At 43.6% G+C, this 23,926-nt stretch overlaps 1 protein-coding gene across 1 annotated transcript; it reads left to right on the forward strand.

The window, feature by feature from the left end:
* The first annotated feature begins 1,669 nt into the window (after positions 1-1,669).
* Positions 1,670-10,245, forward strand: LOC119458810 (uncharacterized). Its single transcript, XM_037720671.2, has 4 exons — positions 1,670-2,017; positions 6,296-6,400; positions 8,647-8,723; positions 10,136-10,245. The coding sequence occupies exons 1-4, from the start codon at positions 1,736-1,738 to the stop codon at positions 10,179-10,181; spliced, it is 510 nt and encodes a 169-aa protein (XP_037576599.2). The 5' UTR covers positions 1,670-1,735; the 3' UTR covers positions 10,182-10,245.
* The last annotated feature ends 13,681 nt before the right edge of the window (positions 10,246-23,926 follow it).

Here is a 23,926-nt window from a genome sequence, read left to right on the forward strand (position 1 = left end):
ACTCACTCACTCACTCACTCACTCACTCACTCACTCACTCACTCACTCACTCACTCACTCACTCACTCAATCAATCAATCAATCAATCAATCAATCAATCAATCAATCAATCAATCAATCAATCAATCAATCTTTAAAAGTACAATTTGATGCTCTACACAAGTGGGTGCAGAGTGTGATCGCAGAAAATGTATCGATGGGTGAAGAGGCTAAGGTATGCCGCTGTAGCTGACGAAATAAGCTGACTTGTCAGTGACGGTTGTTTGATAACTGAAAACTAAGGAAACCTGCATGCACAAAGATTTAATCGTTCTTTTCTTATCAATTTTTATGTAAATATAATTTGACTACGATAGTACGTAATGAACGGCCCTTTCGACTCGCTTTCTCTTTCTTTCCTTATGCGAACAAAGAAAATTGATACAAGTGAAACGCAAAGAATTTCCCTGTAGAAAGCACTCAATCAATTTATATTAGCGCGATTTTTTAAAGAGAAAATGTGCGGTAATGAATGTTCAAAATACATTGTGAGTTGGGTAATCGATACTTCTATTACAAAATTAGCCGAATATCAAAACATTTCGAAGGCTTGTAACGCAGCCAGAGACTCCCATATAGTTATCAATGTTACATAAACTGTGCATTTTGTGCTGCCTAAAGCGAACCAGTTCAATATAATGTCAACGCACACGAAAGACACGAAATGTTTCCAAATGATATCGTGAATAGAACCCGGTATACGCTGCTTGCGAATTTTTTCGCATTATGTCTCAGCATTGAAATGCTGATGCACATCAATCGCCTTATCTGAAAAACTTTAAACAAACGAAATAACAGTAAAGACACGTTTGAAGTCTGTGAAATTTCATTTAGCAACCAGAAGATGTCGACGCGCAAACAATTTGGTATACTACGGAACTTACTCTCTCGTCCAACGTCAATTACGTATAAGGCGTGCCGGGATCCCAGCTGTGCTACATTCAAGTTGAAAACCTCTCTTGCGTTCAAAGAGCAATGGTGCCGCATTTTGATTGTGAAAAGAAGACTACGCGAATATTCTTGACGTTTGAAATGTTGCCGTGAAAGAGTCCGTCTCCTTTGTGGGCTTTTGCAAGCATCCTATTCAGAGAATTTGACGGTCGAATTTTTTGATAGGCGTCGTTGATTTATTTTCCTAACAGTTGCAATAACGATAGCTAGACAGACTGAAGGCCAAATGAATAATTCTTATGGAAGTGTCAGGTTTAGAGTTTGCGTACTGTCGTGGGGAGGCGTCATGATGCTACAAACAGCTTTTGTGTGAGTCGCAGTCACTTATTTCTAAAAGACAGGCTCGGAGAAAGAAGTTAGAGACTCAGTGCGCTTCTCTGCAAGCTAAACGAAGCCAATTTTTGGGAGCTTCTCCCTTGTACCGCATGTCACACGAAAAGGAAAGAAGAAAGGCTACGTAACGACAGATAGACAGATAATGATCTTGATTGTAGATTGCCACGTAAGGGTTACTTTTTGTTTTGCGTATATTTAGTGACAGATACTTCGAACAACTCTCATGTTTTCTTTGTTGTTTTTGAATGTGCGTGTTTATTTCACATGACTTACGGTCAAGATGCGACAACTCCCTTGTACTCAAACATGCTTGCATCATGCAGGTATCATTCCGTCGTCACCGCACTGCCGAAAGCACGAGCCACGACCGGGACTATGCGACATCTGCCTGACATACACTTACCCTGATATGTCGACATATAATCCATTGACGCGCCATCGACCATCTGCGCAGGACCAATATTTCTCACCTATGTCGACGATGTTTCTGCGCCTGGTACCAATCGTGCTGGTGACCTTAGCGACCGGGGCAGGTCTCACTGACGCAAGCTATGCGCCCACTACGATGTTTGAGGTACCCGAGTCGGCCTACCACCAGTACGCGCATCTAGCAGTAGAGCTGGCGCGCTTCAAGTCACAGTTTCGGCGACCGGCCTTGTACCTATTGGGCCTGAGGAGAGTTTATTGGCCGGTGAGTGAATTTTGATTACCCCTTCTTCACTCTCTTGCCCTAACAGCAACGTTAATAATTATTTTCTTATTTATTCATAGCGCGAGCCTTCCCAGGCACTTACAGAAGGGAGCCTACACACTAAGTCAACTTGCGAAAGCAAAAATACGCGAGGAACAAGCAAATGCCAAGAATATTCAGAACTAGTGCGATGGAGAACTGAACTCGGTTGGTTGATCGATTCACGAGGTTTACCATTTATAAGAAACAGCCGGTTTATGAGAGACGTCATCGGGGGAGGGCTCCGAGGTATTCTGGCATTCCGCCTCCATCGAAATATGGCCGCCGAGGCTAGTAATCAAACCCGCCACCTCGAGCTTCTTAGCAGTATACCATAGCCACTGAGCCACCGCGAACGGGACTGAGCCTCCTTGTTGGGCTGCTAGCATAAACATGTCTCTTTTGCGAATAATTCCGTCAACCGAAAGTTCAATTTTTGGGGCGACAAGTCGCCATGGAGGGTAGGAAATATCTGAGATCCAAAATTCGTTGTGTGGTAGTAGATTTTTTTTTTTGCACCTGAATCACAGTATTGATGTTCGTCCTGTCTCTCTCAATAAGTGCAATTGCTAGTGGGTGCCTTTTGTGCTACACTGAAACGCGAAAGTAGTGTCGACAGGTTTCAACCGTGATTATAATAGGGAATGAAGGATGACGTGCCTCTGCAATTACTAAGGAACTTGAGGTTGCTCGGGAAACACCTAAGCATACTCTAAGGCTCCTAGCTATTAACCGTTGAAGTCGCTCTTCAGATGAACGGGAGATTCCATGCACAACAGGTGAAGAATAAGCAATTTTTTGCTTTATAAGTGCATATGTACTTTCAGTAGTGAAGAAACCCACCCTCCCCATGTCCGTGCCTGCTACGCGGCGAAGAACATTTATTGTTGAGTTTATTTGTTCTTCGAGCGCTTTAATGTGAGCATTCCAAGAAAGTTGTCTGTCTAGTATAACCCCCAGAAATTTGTGTTGTTTTACTATGTCTAAACGTTGCCCCTCAAGGCACAGCGGCAAAGTCGTTTAGGCATCCTCTGGTAAAGGGTAGCACAACCGTCTTACTGTGAGAGAGCTCTATTCCTCTTTCTTTTAAGAATTTGTCCACAATGTTTAGGCCTTCCTGCAAAGTTGATTGAACAAGGCTAGCACATGAACCAGAGGCCCAAATGCAAACATCATCTGCATATATAGAGTAGTGTAGTGCAGGTGGAAGTCTCCGTGGTAAATCCGCCATTACAATTAAAGAGAAACGGGCTTAAGACACTGCCTTGTGGGAGTCCTTGAGAAAGAGTATGAGAAGAACTTTTTCCTTCGCTTGTTTGAATAAATATTGATCTGCCATTCAAGAAGTTGGATATCCACCGTAGCGTCCTTCCAGAGAATCACAGTTCTAGCAGACCACACAATATATGAGCATGACTGACTGTGTCGAAGGCTCGCTTAATGTCTAAAAAAATCGCTATTGTGACATTTCTCTTAGCTCGTTCATGTTCAACATAGGTTACGATATCCAAAATTGCATCCATGGTGCATCGGCGCCTTCGAAATCCTGTCATGTGATCTGGAAGTACTTCTGTTTGGTCACACCACCATTGCAGCCTAGTGTCAATCATTTTCTCCATGACCTTGCATAGACAGCTCGTCAGGCTCACGAGTTATGAAGAATATCGAGATCATGAAACTAAGCTTTATAAAGCCTCTGTATTTTGTGGACGGTTGAGTGTAGGGGATGACTGGCCGGAACATGGAAAGGTCTATGTTCACTGGTGTCTTGCGCAACATACGATACATGATACAACTAAGGAGTTTGGGGCAGGGGAGGATACCGTGAAGGCGTTTGAAACTAAACAGGTCAGCCTAGTTACTTCGGCAGCGAAGTAAAGTTAATGACAATATTCCAACAGCGCTAGAACAAACTCCAGTGTCCGTGTTAGCAAGGCTAGTGATGATATATGCTTAGAAACGTTTTCTAGACGCGATCTACAATGTCACAGTTGGATCTCGAAATGCCATTCCAGACGACCAACGCGTATTCGAGTTGAGGAAGGCAGATTGTTGTGTACAAATTGCGGAACGTTGTACGCGAATTAAATTCTCTCGATAGTCTGCAAACAGCCATGAGAGCGCATACGCCACATTACAACGCGTTTAGTGGGAACTGAAAAAGTGTAAGGATGTGTTAAAACGTTCAGCGAGATCATTGATTTCACAGACCTTACAGAATGGTACGGAATCTACAAAATAGGAAAAAGAAATGCTTGCTGTCTTGCGTGCGAAAGTCATGACTTTGGTCTTAGCAACATTTAAGGTGTGGTTATTATCTTTGCACCGTTTAGAAGAAGAAAACAGGTCAGACTGCAGGATGCAACAATCATCAACAATATGATGTTCCTTAAAAATCTTGATGTCGTCGACATATAGAAGAAATGAATTCCAAATAGCGCAAAGAACGTCATTAATAAAAATTAAGAATAGGAGTGGTCTAATACTGATCCTTGAGGGATGCTGCTAGTTACTATGTAAGTAAAAAGAAGTTTGATTATGGAAGTTAACATACAATGATCTATCAAGAATATAGCTGTGCAAGATATTGACAATTAACCAGTCAACACCATAGTGTGTAAGCTTGATCAGAAGCAGTGAGTGGCTGACTACATCAAAAGCTTCGCTTAGGTCACAATAAATGGTGTCAACTTGCCTCCTTTGAAGTACCGGCGCGGAGATCTGTGTCAGGAAACTTGCGAGATTTGTGATAGTGGAGCGGCGGGTGAGGAGTCCATGCTGATTCGGAATCAATGAGTTCTTCACAGTAAACGACAAACTGTTGTGACGAGCAAGCTCAAAAATCTAAGACATGGCACAGAGAAAATAAATCGGGGAATAATTCGATACATCGGTTTTACAGCCAGACCTAAATACAGGAAAATCACGAGCAGTTTTCCACATACGAGGGAAAGTGGAAGTATTCAATGAGTTAATAAATATAGATGTCAATACTGGGGCAAATATACTGCTGTAAGCTTTTAAAATTGCGGAGGGGATGCCATCAGCACATCCGGATAGGGGAGGCTTGAAGCGCTCAATGCATTCACTGATGAGCTATTCATGAAACAACACAGGACATGATGTAGGAGCCGTTGTGTGCTAATGAGTGACACGGGCGTTGAAACCTGAAGCTTTATATAAGGATGAGAAATGGGCAGCAAAACAATCCGCGACTGCTTGACCTCTACTCCTCTAGAGTCGAGCAGGCGAAAACACTCTCCGCGATTGCTATAGCGCTTGCGCATATACTTCCAAAATTCCGCCGGCCGGCCGGAGGCGCTCTTCTCCAAGTATGCAATATATGAGTCATGGTCCCGCTTATAGAGGCGCTTGCAGAGAGTCCTAAAAAAAGCCGTATTCTTCTCCCCAATGATTAGGCACAGGACGTCTGGATTTACGGTGCACGCGAATTTTACACTTTAAGGCAGTTATAAGTTCAAATGAGAACCAGTGGGGATATTTAGGGCATTTAGGACTGTACGAGGAACGAATTTGCGCATACCGTTCAATACAAGCTTCGTAAACTGATCTACTTTGTCATCAAGATTGTGTTTTTCTGTGACCAATGACCAATCGGGGGTGGACAAGAAATCATATAAACCAACTCAATCAGCACGCACATGATGCCAGTGGAGAAGCTCTGCCTCAGGGCTGACACAGAGGCAGTTATCTTAAGTGACGGGTGAAACTTATAGGGAGGCATCTATGACTTGAGCATTCGAGAGGCAAAGGTCTACGACGTTGCCACAGGAATTGGCGATCAAGTTGTGCTGCTGAAGGGAACAGAAGGACAGAAAGTACAACAGGCTGCATTTGTTCTCTATTTAATGATTGTAATGATGATATGTAAGCATGTTCCAATCAATTCCAGGTAGGTTACAATCACCAAGAAGGAATACTCTGTGCTTGCTATGGGAGGATAATAATAATAATAATAATAATAATAATAATAATAATAATAATAATAATAATAATAATAATAATAATAATAATAATAATAATAATAATAATAATAATAATGAGTCTTCAGTGTATATTTAAGGCCCCATGTCTGGCGTCACATAGGGGGGGGGGGATGAGGATTTACGGGATAAATCCAAAGGCGATGCTGCCAGCTTTACTAAAAGTGACTGAACGTTATTGGTACAAATCCGCTTCGTAATGCAGTACGCCACGTCGGCTTATTTCCGTTTGCAGAGAGGAAAAAATAACATAGTCGTGGTCACCATTGACGTCGCTGACTCGACCTGCAACAGGTGGCCAAGGAAACCACGGAACCACTGCAAGCCACAGGTATCCTCGGTAAGTGTCCACCTAAGAGCCATTCTTCCATTTGTCCTCTAACTAAACGTAATTTCTTATTCACATCGTTTATTCACAGAGAGCCTTTGTCAGTGTAAGTAAAAAAAAAAAAGGGGGGGAGGGGCAACTATAAACGGAGACTTACAGTGTTTTAAAATATACAACAGCAGCAACAACAAATTCGGTGATGCGGTGAAGAGGTCGGGAAGAACCGCCCTCTTCTACGGGCACCCTAACCCTCTGCGTTGGCTACGAGAGAGGAGGATGGTGGTCGCCATGCTCTTCTCACGCGCCGCGAGAGACTGCACACTTAGGATGAATCAGCTTATAAGTATACCCACCAACTTTATCACTACAAATGTACCGGTGAGTGACGCTGTTATCTGTGGAACCACGCAATGAAACAAAGAGCGTAAAACAATCAATCTTATTCGCAGTTGGCCCACATCTTGAGTACCAACTAGATCCTTAGCTTCCACGACGCATAGACGCTCTCTTACATCGCCTCCGTTTCGGAACTGCTTCCCCGAAGCACTTTTAATTTCGAATTAAAGGTGTCGACTTCTCCAATATGATCGCGCAGCCCCGATGACGAAGATGTATGCCACCTACACCTTGACTATCTTAGGCACGTTACACGTACAGAGCGTCTCGAACAAAAACTCTGTTTTCTTGATTCACATCGGACTCTAGCTTTGCTCTTGCCAAAAGATTAGGCCTATGGCTATCAGAAGTACTGTATCACAAAGCAATGAAATCAGGTCAACACATCTTTGAAGACACATTTGTGACGAATATTTGGTCTATTGCATGGCGTGCACGCGCCTCATTCTTCCATCTGAGATTTGTGTACCAGAGGCATTCGTGGCAACAGGAACTTTTCAATCGAGACTTTTACTCTTAGTGTTATTATATATTTTCCTTTGTCATTTAGAAATCATCTATTGCAAGACTTGCCGTATATATATATATTATTTACATACTATTAACCAATACAGGAAAGGTAGCCATCTATTACAAGTCATCTGGTTAGTTTTATAAAAAAACATTTTCTGCTAGTAGTATGTTCGTAATGACCCGTTCCTAATACGGAAGGTTAATCATGGTATTTTCTTGCCAGCATCACCAGCTCCTCCTGATAAGTTTGGTGGCCAATTCTGTTCGCCCCCACTACTGACATCAAGACGCCACTTTGACGTCATCTTTTCTGAATGGAACCATCGCTTCTTTTGCTTATAACAAGCAAGGTGCATCGGTTCGGTGTTTACTTTACTGATACATATATTTGAGAAAATGTTTATGCCAAAGGTGGCAGTTACCATGTATTCGTCACGCAGAGATTGCCACATATGCCGAAGTCTCTCGGTACACGGCAGAGGTTAGTAATTTAGCATGCGCCAAAGGCAATTCGCGTAGTGGGATACACGCGTTAGGAGAGACGACCAAGTGTGTCACTGAAAAGTACACTAGGTGTTTTTTTAGAGTTAACATAATACAAGAATTGCATATTGCCCGTGGAATACAGCAATATCCACTCCTTAGAGCCGGATTGCTAGAAGAGGAGGCCATTACTTGCACAACAAATCATTATGTATAACTGAAAAAAATTATTATTAAGCAACCTTTTAAATAAATGTTTTAGGGCACATATTGCAAGTTACGTAAAGGTGCAAGCTATTGAAAATACTTCTGGAATTATTGATCCAGTTTCAAAATGAGCACCGTCAAAGTTGCGGTAAGTACGCACTGTTGTTACAGTTCCTTCTTTAACGAAACAACTTTTTATGCACCGCAGGGCGAAAAATAACGGGAACTCGAACGTCCTTTGTCGACATTTTTGGGTAAAAATATCTCACAACTGGTGCCACCCTCAGTACTCGTTTCAAAAGGACGTGCCTTGGGAACTCACAGGCCACAATTAGTAAATCACATGCGCCCGAAGGTAACTATAGTTAAACGCTTATTGAATGAAATTTTGAAATTTAAATAATTATGCGTTATCATAATATGTGCAATAACGTCCGCCTCTACGAGTAAACCAGCGCAAGGACAAGAATTGGGCTAGATGCCATACGTGAATGTTAAAAATTCTGTATTATCGAAAAATGACACCAGCCACGTTACATGCGATCACCCCAATATTGAAAAACAAGTTCGTGTATTGTTTACGGAGCAACATAACAATATACTATGTGGACGTTTAATTTGTCTCCGTGCTTCAATAATCCATATTTTTTGTTGCGCAGCCCATATATTCCTGCAAAGGCAGAGTACTGGTCAAAAATGGAGTGGAGTTCATTAGGTTTTTGTGGACAAAGTGCTGGTGAGTGTTAACGTCGCCGGGTCTCTTACAGCTGATGGCGACAATCACCCGGAATGCAATGCGTTTCAATGTTACTCACCTAAAATGTTTATTGTGCATCATAGGGACCACATAAGTGTATTCTGCTACTAGACCCTCTTGAAGTGCTTCCAATTACCTTTTTTTTACTATTGGCTGTCTACCGTGTGATGTTGAAATGCGGCGGTAGCCTTCATATCACGGAATAAGCATTACCATTATTGTTCAGCACATGGGAATGCTGACCACGTCGAAACGCCGAGTATTGATAGCACCGCTCACGCCGAGAAATAGCCAATGTTTCAGCTTCTACAAAACGGCAATCGAGCTCGATTTATGTAGAAAAGATAGCCGGTGTCATCGAGGTAACCGCCGCAAAGCGATATTCCGAGACATGCTGCACATAGTCCGCTGGGCGGCAGGGGCCTCGCAAGCCTCGTGTCCCGGATTTGTGGCCACGAAATGTGTTAGAGCCATGCAGATATTTAAAAAAAAGCAGAGTTCCGATTGCCTTAATTGTTAGCAGACGATACGCTCCCCTAGAGGCGTGTCGGGAAGCTACACAATTAGACAGGCTAACTGAACAAGTAACTCAGCGCAATATAAAAGACAGAAACAAGAAAGGGACAAACAAGGACAAGCGCAAGGACAACAAAGACAGGCTAGACGCCAAACCAAGAATCGCATGCTGTGCGCTAGGAGCTACCCCAATGGTATTTGTTTTTTGCCTTTAAAATATACTAAACTGTCCTTGAAATACAGCCGCCAGCAGCATACACAACACGCGTGAAGCAGGGGACAAACACCTCGTGTGACTTTTGTGCGTCATTTATCCGGTGAGCTGCAATGGCGAGGTGTTGTTATTTTCGTTTCACTATAGAAACATAAATTATGGCTAGATTTTTTATGATTCGTTTGCATTTCATGTACAGAATTTCTCTAGAGCTGCTGCTGTAGACAGTTTCAACACGATGCCGGATTTCTCTGCAATTGACCTTTAAGGCCCTTTCAAGGGTCAATTGACCCTTGAGTGATACGGCGTCCGCAGTATAGGAAGTGTGGGTTACTCGCCACTCTTATTAAGCCGTGTAATATCTCTATTTAGTTTTGTGAAGCGTTATAGCTACAGCAGCTTCCAAATCAACAGACGCCAGATAAGTAGTTCGCGTAAACCCCCAACGGAAGTAGCTCTACGGAAAATATACGAAAAAAAAAACACAATGCAGTGAAACATAAAGTCAGTTTCCCTGAGTGTAATATATTCATAATAAAACATAAATAGTAAGTTAGTATAAGGAAAGGAACGTATTGTTTTAGAACGCTACAGTTTATGCTATACGTTCAGGGGTTTTATGACGTCCTCTTGACTCCTGTTCATTTCCTTTTTGTTTCAGGAAAAGCATCTGTCGCAAACATGACCACGTCGGCTACTCCTTCTAGATGCCTCGGTTGATATCTAAAAAATACACTTGGAGAAAGTAAAGAGAAAATATTGTGTTAGGAATGGTTTTTATATTATGCTTTTGTAGGGGTTTCGGTCATCTGCCTCTACATAGTTGATGTTTAGGTTTCTGAAGGATGTCCACGCTGAATACATCCATTGTGCAACCACTGTTAATCACTTCATCTTTATTGCTGCCACAAACATCCCGATTGACCGTGTGCGGTGTAAATTTGTAACATTAAAAAGAAGGCTGGGCAAATCATTCACGCGCTAAGCCCTAATTCCGGTCTTTGGCCAACCGATGAATATACTTCTTTCATGAAGAAACTTGAAGAAAAGTTTTTCTGCCAGTTGAAGTGAACAGTTCTTCAACTGGCCAAGGCTAAGCCAGTGGTGTTGCAGCTTCTCGTTGCAAAAGTTTATAAGCTCATTATTTGGCTTATTTAGATGGCAAAGGACATTCTCCTCCCGATTAAGTCATTTGCAAAGACGACCAAGTAGCATAACGGTAATTATGCAAGGTTCGTGAGAGACACGATATGACTTTGAAAACAGCGACACATTGAGCTCTTACGCAAGCAGCGCTTTTGAAGTATTTTGAGGACAGCTGAAACTAAGCACTATTGAATCGCTTGAGCCCTCTGGTCTCCGTTGCTCCAGTTCACCTTGAGGAAAAAAAAAAAACCAATGGAGCATTGCGATTACAATGGTCAATGACGTTTTTTAAGTGGGCGTGTTTGTGCCTTTGTTACAGCGATGCTGATACACATTAGGGCCGCCAACTTTAAGTATTCGCAGTAAGGATATCGTAACATATTGTAATGCGAAATCTGCGTGTTATCTATCTTAATACATAAAGCGATTTGCAGCGTGCCATGCTCCCCTGAGGTATATTTTTGCGTCATCGGAAACGTCATCCAGCGCCGATTAGGGTGGTATTCCCAACCATGACAATATTTTTTCTTGCTTGCTTCCCTATAGAAACATTTGCTGGGTTGTCCTTACACTATTTCCACAAGAGTAAGGAAGAAAATTATAGGGATCTTTCTCACTTCGTGGCAATCACAGTGAAATAAAATAAACCAATGTAGGCCAGAAATAAAGGCATTAGTGGCGGCCTCAGTTCAATGAGAAACACCGACTACACTTTTTTTTAACATAAAAACTAGTGAAATTAAAAACAGAAAAAAAAGCAACCGTGCAACGTCGTCGACAGCAGCGTGCGATCACAAAATAGGAAAGGGTAACGTTGAATAAATTTAATTATGACAGTGCGTATAAAAGGCGAGGCGTTGTCCTTCGTGATTTCCACACAAGTGTCTAGCAATTTACACGGCTGTCCATAATGGAAGAGGCAGCTCTGCGACTGCCATTTCGTCTGTGCTGTAATATAACTAGGCAGCCGCATCGTCCGCTTCTGCACTCAGTCGCATAGTAACAGCAGCAGTGAATAACACGCCGCAACGAGTCCAAATACACTATGACAGTTTCTCGCAGACGCTGCTAATCTACGATTGCACAAAAGCCACGAGTTTATGGACCGTGTAGTTGGGTGGACGCACTGAAGCGGCGTCCACGCGAAAGACGACGGACGCAAGAACGTAAAAATTGGCGCCACACGCTAACAGGGTTTTAATGCTCATCAACAGACAGTTAATTGTCGCAGAACGCCGGAGTTGAAAGCATGGAAAGAGGCGGCATCACAAACGCAAAGTAAAACGTGGCCCGGCATCTCTAGACGAGCATCGTGTACTACAGCCCGCGGACAGATAATTTATAGCCGCGTAGCAATTGCATTTCTTTATCCAGGAGCACGAGAGAATAGGCGCTCACAAAGATATCTTGCGGCCTTTCCGAGCTTGTCAAGTTTCGCGTGTTCTTTGTTCCCGGCATCTGCTCATGATCGCTGTCTTTCGAAACTCAGGCACGCGTCCACAAGCCCTGCAGTAAAGCGTGAAGTGTATTGAAGCGAGCTGTGTTGCCTCAATACATCGAGGCTAGTCGAAATCAATCAATCAATCAATCAATCAATCAATCAATCAATCAATGAGTCAGTCCGTCAGTAAATTTTTCAGACTTTGCATGGAATTCTAAATTCGAAATAAATATGCAAAATTGCATTTCTCAAATTAGTTCGAAGCTCGGTTCACGTTCGAGAAACGAAAGACATTAGCCTCATTTCACGTAACTGCAAGCAGGTCTCCTAAGGAGTTCCGTGCCATCAGATAGCACGAGCTATTGCAGAAAGACACTCGATTTGTAAGTGACGTAATAAATAATGTTATATATGGACACGAAAGGCGCGCCGAATGGCGTCAGCGAGAGTCAGGGGCATTCTAATGAAATGATTGCTACAGACAGGGCGGAAAGCAGGAAACGGTGTTGTATACGCCGGAAAAAAAGTTAGTGGAAGGAAACATTGGTCTTCTCGAGTCTGCACGAAATTGAAGGCGGAAGAGATTTTTATTTCGTTTTATCTTTTAGTTAGAACCTGGCCCTTCCGAATTATTCATGAGCTCCGAAGCCCACCTCGACAGGCGCTCGAGCCCTACCACCCTGTGCCAGAATCAATCACCATTTACTTGTGCCATTCCGAGCCGTTGATGCTGCGCGACGCAACAGTTTCTGTTCCTCTACTCTTCCTTGCCCTTCCTTTGCTGTCAGTGAAATAAATCAGCGTGTAGTCAAAAGAAACCGGGCTGCAAGTGCTTCGCTTTGCAGGTAGTTGTATTAAAGCGCACCTGGCTAGGAACACGCAATTGCCAATGCTAGGCTCTACCTTTAAAAATTATATTCTAGGAAAAATGTGCTTGAAAACAAGATGGTTGTGGTAGTACCACTTAGCGAGACTTTCCTGACGTAATATTTTCTTTGATAAGCTTCACTCATTGATGGAACGTCCTTATTAAAAATGGTTAGGGTGCAGGGGGAGGGGGGGGGGGTGAAGTGCTAAGTGGGGAGAGGTAGGGGCACAGCCGGACAGAATCCCATGACGTCGATTCGGTCAAGGCTCCAAGTCAGTTGACGAGAAAGAGGGAAGAGAAAACATTTATTTCAACCATCGAGGTCGTTGCTCTTGAGGTGTAGTGGGTAGTGTCCTCATTCCAGGACTCCACTGGCCGTAGCTACTCGACGAACGAGAAATGAGTGGCGAAAAGGCTGTACCCAGTCAGGAGAGCACTCGACGAGTGGCCTTTTCAACCGTCCTGAGCCGGAAGTCTGGCTTTGATATTTGATAAATGGAAGCTGCATCTAGACTGCTTTTGTCTTTTGCGTAGTGCGCTGAAGCAAAAAAAAAAAAAAAAAAAATCCGGATTACACTGTTGGGCTAACAAACGTCGCTTTGACATTAGTAGTGTAAAGCAGCCAGTTATGACAGATCCTCTGATCCTCCTTTTAATTTTCTGTGCTGTAAACTCATTATCCTTCCTAAATGTTGTGTGCGTGGCCTATGAGTCGCTTGTCAGTTGCCGTGAATGAAACAGTGAACGAAACCTTGCGAAAGTGTTAAAGTGGAAAAAAAGGTAAAAATATTAAAAATACGGTACGGTTTAAAATACGAGAAGTGACAAGGAAATACATTTATTGCGGCGTTGAAACTGAGAAAAATGCGAAGAGAAAAAGCGAGGCTTGCATTATGTGTCGAGTAAGCGCATTTGTCGGCTCTCTTCTTTTTCGGTTTTGTCATGCGCTGCATTAGGTCGAGTGCCTATGCTGCGATAACGAATGATTACGGACGTCTCGGCCAAATTACTATAATATTTCACATGTATTGCAAACGCATCTACAACGACGACCACTGTATACTACGAATTCACCTGCACAATGACGAAGTTGAAATGCCACCGACAGCTGATTTGTTTGCTTTACAACGAACACGACTAGCGGCACCGCTATCGCCCTCTATAGCCGCTACGGAGCTCCGTAGCCACCAAGCGCCACGGTGCCCTTTGATTACCTCAGTTTGCCAAAAACATTCAAATTAACGAACTGTTCAGAAACTACAGTGCAATCTTGGGAGGATCGGTACAACATACTCGGGATTTTAAAACTGCGTGAAACGACGGGAAGATAAGACGAAGGAAGACACAGACAGAGTGCTGCGATTTCTCTTTGTCTGGTTTAGTATTATTCTGCACTGCTTTATTATTCTAAGTACGTTCAAGAACCTAGATCATTATTACCACATAGCTGAAATTTGCCGGGTAGGTTCCCAAATGGGTCGCTTTCATATATCAATCGAATCCTAACAAATAAGTACGTTTTCTGGAAAGACTCAATTTCAAAAGAAAGTTTTCTTTTGAGTTTTTCTGCTACTATTTCACGGCTGCTGTTGCTGTATTGCACGCAGCGTCGGGCGGGGGGGGAGGGGAGGTGGAGGTGCATAATCTACAAGTCAGAAGCACAGGAGAGGTGGAAGGCGGCGTCAGAAAGTACGCCTCATTCGGGGTGCTTTCAATAAATGAAGTGCTACTACTAGACACAGCAACAGTTGCAGACAAGCTGAATGGAAATAAATTCAAGTTACGGTATGCTAGGTTTCTGCTTTTTGTGAAAAATGGACTGTGTAGAAGTTTGTCCATGCGGCCAACTGATGTAGGTGAATAATAAAGCAGTGCAGAATAATGCTAAACCAGACAAAGAGAAATCGCAGCACTCTGTCTGTGTCTTCCTTCGTCTTATCTTCCCGTCGTTTCGCGCAGTTTTAATATCCCCAGTAGATGCAAGACTCCATTATAGCGCCGCAGCGTCAAAACGACATTACGCAAGCTGCCATTCCGCAAATCAACACTTCTGCCACGATGCGATGCACTGTCTTGGCTACGAACAATGACGCACAGCGACGCCTCAAGCAAACACGTCTCGCACCGTGTTCTGCGTACAACGTAGACAAATATAAGTGGTGCGTGAACGGCAACATTTACCACCGCCTTATCACTCTCGCATTGCACCAAGCGCTTAACGACCTAAACATTCGCCACCACCATAACCACCAATTATTGTCAATTAACGCTAACAACAGAGAACACTGATTCCCACAGTACATGAGATCTGCGCAGTGATGCCATCCTCCTGTGTCAAAATATCTTTAGAACAAATCCATAGTTTGGCACAAATAGCCCTATCATGATATAGATATACCTATATGGTTAGTGTACACAAGTTGTCAGTCCGCTCGATTCAGAACGGAAGAAATATATCACAAACACAAACACAAGAGCTTTCGCACCCTGCCCTCACGCACCCTCCATTTGTACCTCAACTCGTCTGCCACTGTAAAAATCATTACTAATCGATTCAAACTTGTCCAACTTTCTAATAAAGCACCATCACTCATGTGCTACAAGAGCAGGCCTTTTATAATTGCCTTCAGTTTTACCGAGTGAACACGTATTATTTCACAGGCGCGCTTTCATATCAAGGCCTGTGAAAAAGGCTGACAAAGATACTTTTGCAATATCTTCTGATGCTGCGTCCCCGGTGATAAATTCAAGCACCGTTTTCTCATAAGTTTTGTTCCTGAGCAGTGAGTTAGCCACTGCAAAGCGCATGTCAACAGCCCAGTTGTTTGCATCGATTTAAACTTTACAAACGCTTTCCATGGCCTATTTCTGTTCTCCAGTTATTCACAAAGTACGGAGCTTCGAACACATCCTTGCTGACCCTGAGTCAATATTTGCGCTCAGTATTTCCCCATTATTGCCAATGAGTCATTCTTGGCGAGGTCAAGTCAGTTCTGAAACGACGATGTGACGACTACCTGGCCGTTTTCCTGGGCCGATCACCGTAGACAGTGCAGTCTAAATATGTGGGTCGATCGTGAAGTTAGTGCCGTCTAAAATGTGGGCCGTTCGCATGCGTATGTGACATTGCGTATGCGCCCGCTCTTCAATAAACCTCTTTGACGCCAAATTAGATATGTGCCGCTGGGGCAACTTGGTATGTGCCATCTTCAATGAACCTCTTCGACGCAAGCTTGGGCATGCGCCACTGTTTATGTAATTCTGGGGCAGTTGGGCGCATAACACTAAGTATTTGTCACTCGTTACGTGCGCTATTGAATGAAGCTCTTTGACGACTATTTGGGTTACTGAGCGTGACACCAAGAACAAACACCACCACGCGTTGCGTTCCTGGTCACTTCGCAGCAAGTCCCAAAATCATGAACCGCTCGCTGCAGAACAGTTTATATGATTCATAAGCTTAACCATTCTCTACCAAACCGTTTATGCTTCGCATTACGCACATGTCAAGTGGAGTTGAGTCTACTTAAATTTTTAAACGAAAAAAAAAAAAGATGAAAAACAAGGCTGCTCACTATTTTGAACTGCAGGGAATTGCTTGGTCTCAGATTAAACGCATAGACCGTGCAGTTGCTTGAACCTCTAGCTTCCCTTATTACTGGCTGTAAATTGTTTCTGCGTGGGTAAACACTTCTATCACCCAGGCATAATCCGGACAACCTCTAACTCGCAGAAACACAGTATTTTTTCATTATCTAAAGCTAAATATACTTTGTTTAACAGGAGAGGCACTGCCGCAACCCATAAAAGGAGTCCCGACAGTTTATGTCAGCTAATGAAATGTTCGGGGAACGACCTGCACTGTGTTGTTAAAAAAGAAGCTTTTTCTCTAGGTATCACACTTGGCGTGATGTTACGCGTGGCTTGCAGTCATTGTTTAGATGCATCACGAGTTACTGCCTCGACGGGCAGTAAGTAATAGAGGCCGATGCCGACCAAACCTAAACTGGGTTTCCATGTTGTTATTCATTTTATCGCTTCCGGAATATGCTATCTGCGCACACCGAGACGACTATTTGAATCTCCTTAAGTGCCGTCTCTGTGAACAGTGACCCGTAAACGTTGTATATTATAGGAAGCGTTGTCAACATTGAACGTTTGTGAGCGTTCAAGGCAGCAGCGTGTTTTATCGTATATAATAAAGCACGGAGAAGCAAAAAAAAAACAGACTTTGTGCATAATTGAATGTACCGGTCCGGAGTAAAAATAACAAAACGGTTGTAAAATAAAGGCTGCCTGTTATCGCCAGACGAAACTGCACTGAGGCAGTTTGATATTGAATTTTTGAATCCTCGCAACCCTGAAAACTTCCTCAAGAGTACTCATCTCTGTCGGTGGTAGCGTCGTCCAACGTTTCACCGAGGTCATTGCAGAAGTTGTAAGCGTTTTTTGTTTCATTGCATCTGTTTTTATTTTGTGATTCGCGCGCCCACAGGCTGTGGACACAAAGACGCCATGTTTGTTTGTATGCACAGAGCCTACAAAGACCCAGCGTATAAACGGCGAGAAGATATGCCGCGGGATAAGTTTCGTTCCGTCTGTTTTTATCTTGTTATTCGCGCACCCATATACTGTGGACACAATCACGCATGTTCGATTTTATGCATACCTTTATATACTTTTTATACCTTTTTATATACTTTATACTTATATACTTATACTTTATACTTATTTTTATATACTTTATACTTTTATATACTTTATACTTTTTATACTTTTTATATACTTACATACCTTTTTATACGGCCAGCGCATAACTGCGAGAAGATATGCCGAGGGATTAACTAGCATGTACACTATAATCAATGCGTTTGAAATAATCCCACCTGCAACATGAACTTGTATATCACTTCTATCGGTCGCATTGAGGCGTCTTCACTCTAAGAACAGACACAGTCCTGGCAACTCCTCTTGCTGAAGTGCCTGATTCACACCCCTTTTATAGCGTTGGAGTGCACTAAATGCTTCTCAATATTAACCAGACAAAAATTATGCCTTCTGGTGTCTTCGAAGTCCTGAGTGGTGCTCGAAGATGATGCCAGTTTATCTACTTTATTTGTCGTGGTTTATAAGTTATGTAGGCTTGCTACTATAGGCTTGCTACTAGTAGTTATGTAGGCATGCCGTGTACTGTAAATATGTACACGGCATCCTGTTGCCGTGCAGCTGCTATTTAAAGGGACCTGTGGCATTGGCAAGCTGTCAATCTTGGCAGCCTTCTTTTGCCAGTCTTCAGCATCACGTATGTTGCGTGTGGTGCAAAATAAATTTATTACTGATAATAATATTTTAGGCAGATCTATTAGGTCTCGCGGTAAATATCTGAATTCTGTCTCGTCAGCTGGATAGTCAAAGAGGCAGACACTACTTTCAAGGCAAATTTCAGGGTGACACTAGTAAATGATGATCTTCTAAGTAACGTTGTAATTATACACTTTAGAGCTGATGCCCCAATTGCGAAATTAAGGCCGAGCAGCAATGACGTAATATACAGTGAGCAGAAAAACTGTGCTTATCACCAGTTTTGAGAAATAACGTCCTCAAGTTCAGCGTTGAATTGCATTAATGCTCCAGGTGACACTTCGCACTGAAGAAAATGGAGGGTTGCTAAGTCTAGGGCGGAACATCAATGGTTTTCACTGCAAGTTTTTCAAGGCGTATTTCTAGAAACTAATGCTAAGCGCGAAATGTTTTTCCGGTATTACTGCCCTGTGGCTTGAATTCCGCACTTTATACATGTGCTCTAAAGTGATTATTAGCATAGAAAAATTCTAACAATTTGCTAGAATTACTCTGCAATTCGCCGTGCAAGTGGTGCCTTCGTGTTCATATAATCCGGGTGATTTTACATAATTGCGACATCTAGCAGATCAGGTATTTAACAAGTTCTTTTCAAACAAAATAGATAAGTTTGGTTTATTTGAGCGTGGGAGTCGCACCGCTTCTGACCCCTGTTCCTAAGAATAACTTCCGAATGTCAGCAAGACCACTTTTCAGAACTCAGGAGCTAAAGTTTCCATAAGTATACGCGCTCCAAATTTACAGATCGCAAACCCAACTGCAACTTACTGGTGAAGCTCAACTGTGCAAGGTTAACGTTATGCATTTGCGTGTCGACAATGTAGATGAAGGAGAAGACGTTGATATTGGAATAAATATGTGGAATGAAAAACTAAGCGGCGAATAAATTAGACAAACACACATGAAACAGACTTGAACAAGTGCTTGTCCTCGTCTGTTCCATGTGTGTTTGCTTAATTTATTCATGCTTAGTTTTCAGTCAACATGTCAGATCAACTAACCCAACATTTGGCCCATCAGATATATGTCGAAATTTGTCTGCAAAAAAAAAGTGTCGCAGTTTCACTCAAAAGACGAAGCATCAATCACCCGAAGCTCACACAAGTATAGTTTCTACTCAGGGAAACAAAATATTCTGCTATTATTCTGGCTGTAGCAAAACTTTGCCTCGACACACGGTTAGGTACCGCGTAGACCAGCGGCGAAGAAACTCGGCTTCACCGAGATTGAAGAGCTGTTCTTCAAGATGACCCCATATTATCACCCTTAGTTTGCGCACTCTGGAGTACATTGCTCTATTTGGCTGCCGGGATCGTTCTGCAATTTTGCGGAAGCACCACAAAACGTAGCTAACGCTGTAGTAGACGAGACTCGCAAACCAATCTCGCCGCCGTGGTGTCCGCGCGATGGATATTCCAAATAATCTTCCAACCAGCTTCCAGAAGGTGCGCGCTACAACGCACTCCTTTACTACATGCGTGTTGGTCTCTGTGCGCAATGTATGCATTTATCGTTCGCTACCATATCCCAGCGTTCAAGCATGTCTCTTGTAGGTAGAATGTCCCACTGATTTGCCAATGAAAATCCTTCACTTTAGAAGGCAAATCAGGTGAAGAAACAGGTGTCCATGTTTTTGTAGTAGCTGTCCCTGGAGGCACAGCCGTCTCACACAACATTTCACAAAGCCTTGAAACTGGTGTCGTACGCCACTTTGTTGGGCCGCGGGGTATGTGATGCCGTGACCGCTGATTGCGAGCGCACACCAATGGCAAGTCCGCTATAAGAACAGGTTGAGCGCTGTCGCGGTATTTGTTCGCCGCTTCCAATGGGGAAGGAAATCAACTAGGTATCAGCATTATGTCACGCAGCCAGCTTAAACAAGCGAACTATCCGAGAAGCCATTCGCAGCGTTTTTCCCCCTCGCAGTATCGGCCCACCACGTGACCTCTGTGACTGCATGGCCGTCACTTCCACATGTGACGTGGGAATGCACGAATAGACCACAGGAAGCAAACTCTCGCCACATACTTACGTACAGTAGGGAGCCGTGGGAGATCCTCCTCGCCCAGCCGGAGCTGGAGGCCCAAAGGGGCCTCTTGGACCAGGCGCGGAGAGTAGCAAGGATCACTGGTGTCCTGGACTAAGGACCCACCCACCAGCTCCCTTTCAGCCAACCGCTTCCCTTATTCCCCTTCTCCCCTCCCTCGATAAATAATAAAGTTTTTCCATCCATCGGCTTACTGTCCGGGATGTTTGGCTCCTGGTAGTTTTTGATTAGAAGCGCACTTGTTTGGCGGCCCTGCCGTATAAGCTCAGCCTGCCGAGCGGACGCGCTAAAACCTGCCGCGCGCTCTGACGTGACGATCACGTGTTGGGACGGTACGTTTGGGCTTCAAATCTTGCCGCGCAATGCTCTCTCCTAATTTTTCCCTCCTTTCATGGCCTGTTCCCGCCGTTACCGACAACAGATGGCTGCCGCCTGCACGAGCTGAAGACTCTGGACCCGGACTCTCGAAAAAGCTCTTACGCTAAAATTTTCTTTTTCGTGAGAGCAAATTACAGCGAATCCTGATGCTAGACATATTATTCGCGAAGGTACTCAGCCAATAGCAATTGAGCCTTAGGGATCGAAATCTTTGTAAATTGGGCCCCTGGTCTGTAGGCACACACCAAACTGCAGTATTAGTCTTCCTATTTTGACGCAAATCAGTCGAAATTTGTGTGTTTCGCAAACATCCGATCGTGTAGTGCCGCATCATGTGCGCGATCTCTGCAAAATCATGAGGAAACAAGTATTACGTATAGTCTCCTTTCGAAATGCACAAGGGACGCGGTGCTTGTAAAATCGAGCTCCGAATCTGCCGCTTGTCCCAATATCTAAAAGAAACAAGAAAGAAAGAAAAATAAATGGTATGAAAGGTAGAAGACAAATATAAGTGAGAAGGTGTTTCGTTGCTGCTCGGATCTGCCACATTTATTGAATCGCCGTGATTGCGATCCCTTAAACGAAAAAAAAAAGAAAGAAATGGCGCTCGTAAGACGGTAGTAAAAAGCGTTCAGAGGTACGTCTCTGAAAATACCCCTTTGGGAGTATCTTGCGACATGTTTCTGACGCGGCGTGTGTGCCCGAGGAACGCGCGGCAGAGTTGAAAAACACTAAAGTAAGATTAGAGGAGGCGCTATTTTATGTCAAGTCAGCTAGACTCCCCCCGGTGTACTCCGTTGATCTCTCGTCCTTTGAAGTGTCTGGAAGAAACTGTGTACGGAGGGAGAGCAGGCGCTTTAGTACACGCTTCCTTTTTAGTCTCCCAAACAGCAACAATCATTGAGCAAGTCTTGCTATACATCGATCGGCTCGCGCGAAGGCGTCTTTTGCAAATGGTGTTGCTGCATGTTTCGTCAGGCTGTATTGAACGGGTTTATCTTTCAAATATCCGCGTTTCGTTTTCTTTTCGTTTTTGTCCCGAAGGCATGATTTTGAGCAAACGAAGCCCCCGGGAAAACTGCTTGAATGAGGAGGCTGCTCCTGCAGGGGCTGAAATTGAGCACTGCAGTTATTGTGCTTCAAATTGTATAGTAAGTCAGTCTACTCGATTACGAAGTAGCGGGTGGCATCGCGGGTGTTTTCTTGGAGCAATAGGGATTTCCTGTTTGATTTTTAATGCATCGACACTGCGTAGAGAATTAATGCGTAACGACACTGTTAAAAGTTAGTCAGTGGCCTTTTGAATCAAAATCTGAATGATCCAAGCAATATTGTTAACTTAGGTACGTGAGCGGAGGAAAACGAGGGGATAAGGGAGGGAGTGTGCGCTAGAAAGCTTAACCGCTAAAGACTGCGTTTTATTGATGTATTTTGCAGCAAGATTTCTGAAACTGGAAGGTATTCCGTTGGGAACGAATGCGCCCAATGACAGAATCTCGACAAAACGCCAGTGTCCGGCGTGTCATCACCAGGGCTGTGATCTCCGTCGTATACGTCCTTTCTTCTCTCACGAATCGCTTTGGCAGCTCTTTATTGGACGAGCTTTGAACGTTGACGTGATAAACGGCGCAATTTAGCTCCATCGTTGCGTGACGCACATACATCACCGTGCGGCAACCGTAAAACGTGACTCCCCCTTTTTTTTTCTTCTCGAGGACGTCTCCGGGCAGCTCCTGATTTCCCGAGAGGGTCACGAGATGGATGCCCTCCGAGCGTTATTTCTGACATTCGCTTGTAAGTTTCTGCAACAGGCTTCACATCTTACTGTTTTCTTATCGCATGATTGTTTTGTGCTCCTCATAGACAAATAACCTGAACCCATTTTCCTTGTTTTTCTGTTTACGCCCATAAGATTTGCTTCGCGACATGGAGACGCCCGCCACGCCTCTTCGTTATAGCGTCCTTGAAAACTCTACAGGGCAAAAAGTTCAAGCTTCTTTTTTCCAGTTTTAGTATTATTATATTCTTACTAGGTTCGCATACATAAAAACGATCACCGAGATGAGAAATAGGGCTAGCTGGCTATCGCCACCAAAGAGAGAGAGAGAGAGAGAGAAAGGGCAAAGGAAAGACAGGGAGGCTAACCAGAGATTTTCTCCGGTTGGCTACCATGTGCAGGGGAGGGGTAAAGGATTGCGATAGGTGAGAGGGAGAAAAATCATAAAAAATACGCAGAAACACAGTACAAAGCTGTTTCTGTGGGCATTGTCACGCAGTCTGCGAAGGCGTTCCAGTATTGCCTAGTGTCAACGTCCCATCCTACGTCCCACAGTGTACACTCACAATTTGTCATGGAGTCCGGTGTCTATTAAATAATGCAGCAGTGCCTTCATAGCGGCTCACGCTCATGTTCGTGTATACTAAGACAGAAGTAATAAGACAAGGACACAATGACATTTTGGTTTTATTGTATACATGAGGAAGCAAATGTTTTCGGTGCCGAGTTTTGGAGTAGTGAATATTGGGCTCCGGCTGATGGGAAGAAAACGAGAAGGAAAGTGCACGTGTGCAAAGAACGTGCGCTTGCAAATTTGAGAAACGCCCGTCAGCAGTTCCAAAGGCTGAAACCAAACACGAACCAGCAAACATAAGTTGCCGTGAGACAGGAACTGCCGTAAATTGAAAAGTAACCCTTGGAATACTCGTTGCAAAATTTATTTTTGTGTCTGTGCAAATTCTTTGTTGACTTATACGGACTTTTTGTTAATTGCCCTAAAGGTTGCCGAGAAGCTGTCAAGTCTAAGTTCACAAAGCACACACTATAGTTTCATTTGTACGCCAGACATTCTTTCATGTCCTCAGGTGCAAGAAAACCAAAACCTACTCAAGAATACTGCCCTAACAGCTGGGTGCAGGAGCCAGTCCTTGGTTGCCCACCTGAAAAACACAAGCGAACGTGAGCATACGCCATATATTAGATAATGCTTTCCAGTCCACTGTCACCGCTACAAGTACGCATCGACAATACTGGCAATGGATAAGTGAAGCATCCCGCACATATCGACTTCGAACGACTCCTAGAACGTAAACTTAACGACATATGAACACTAACATGTTCAAATGGAATCGCAAGATGAATTGCTGTTCGTTGTTGCGTTCGAGTTCCCGTTTTTCTGTGTTTGTGCTCCGAGGTGATACAGCAGACAACACT

This window comes from Dermacentor silvarum, chromosome 7 (genome assembly GCF_013339745.2).
Source record: "Dermacentor silvarum isolate Dsil-2018 chromosome 7, BIME_Dsil_1.4, whole genome shotgun sequence".
Taxonomy (NCBI): domain Eukaryota; kingdom Metazoa; phylum Arthropoda; class Arachnida; order Ixodida; family Ixodidae; genus Dermacentor; species Dermacentor silvarum.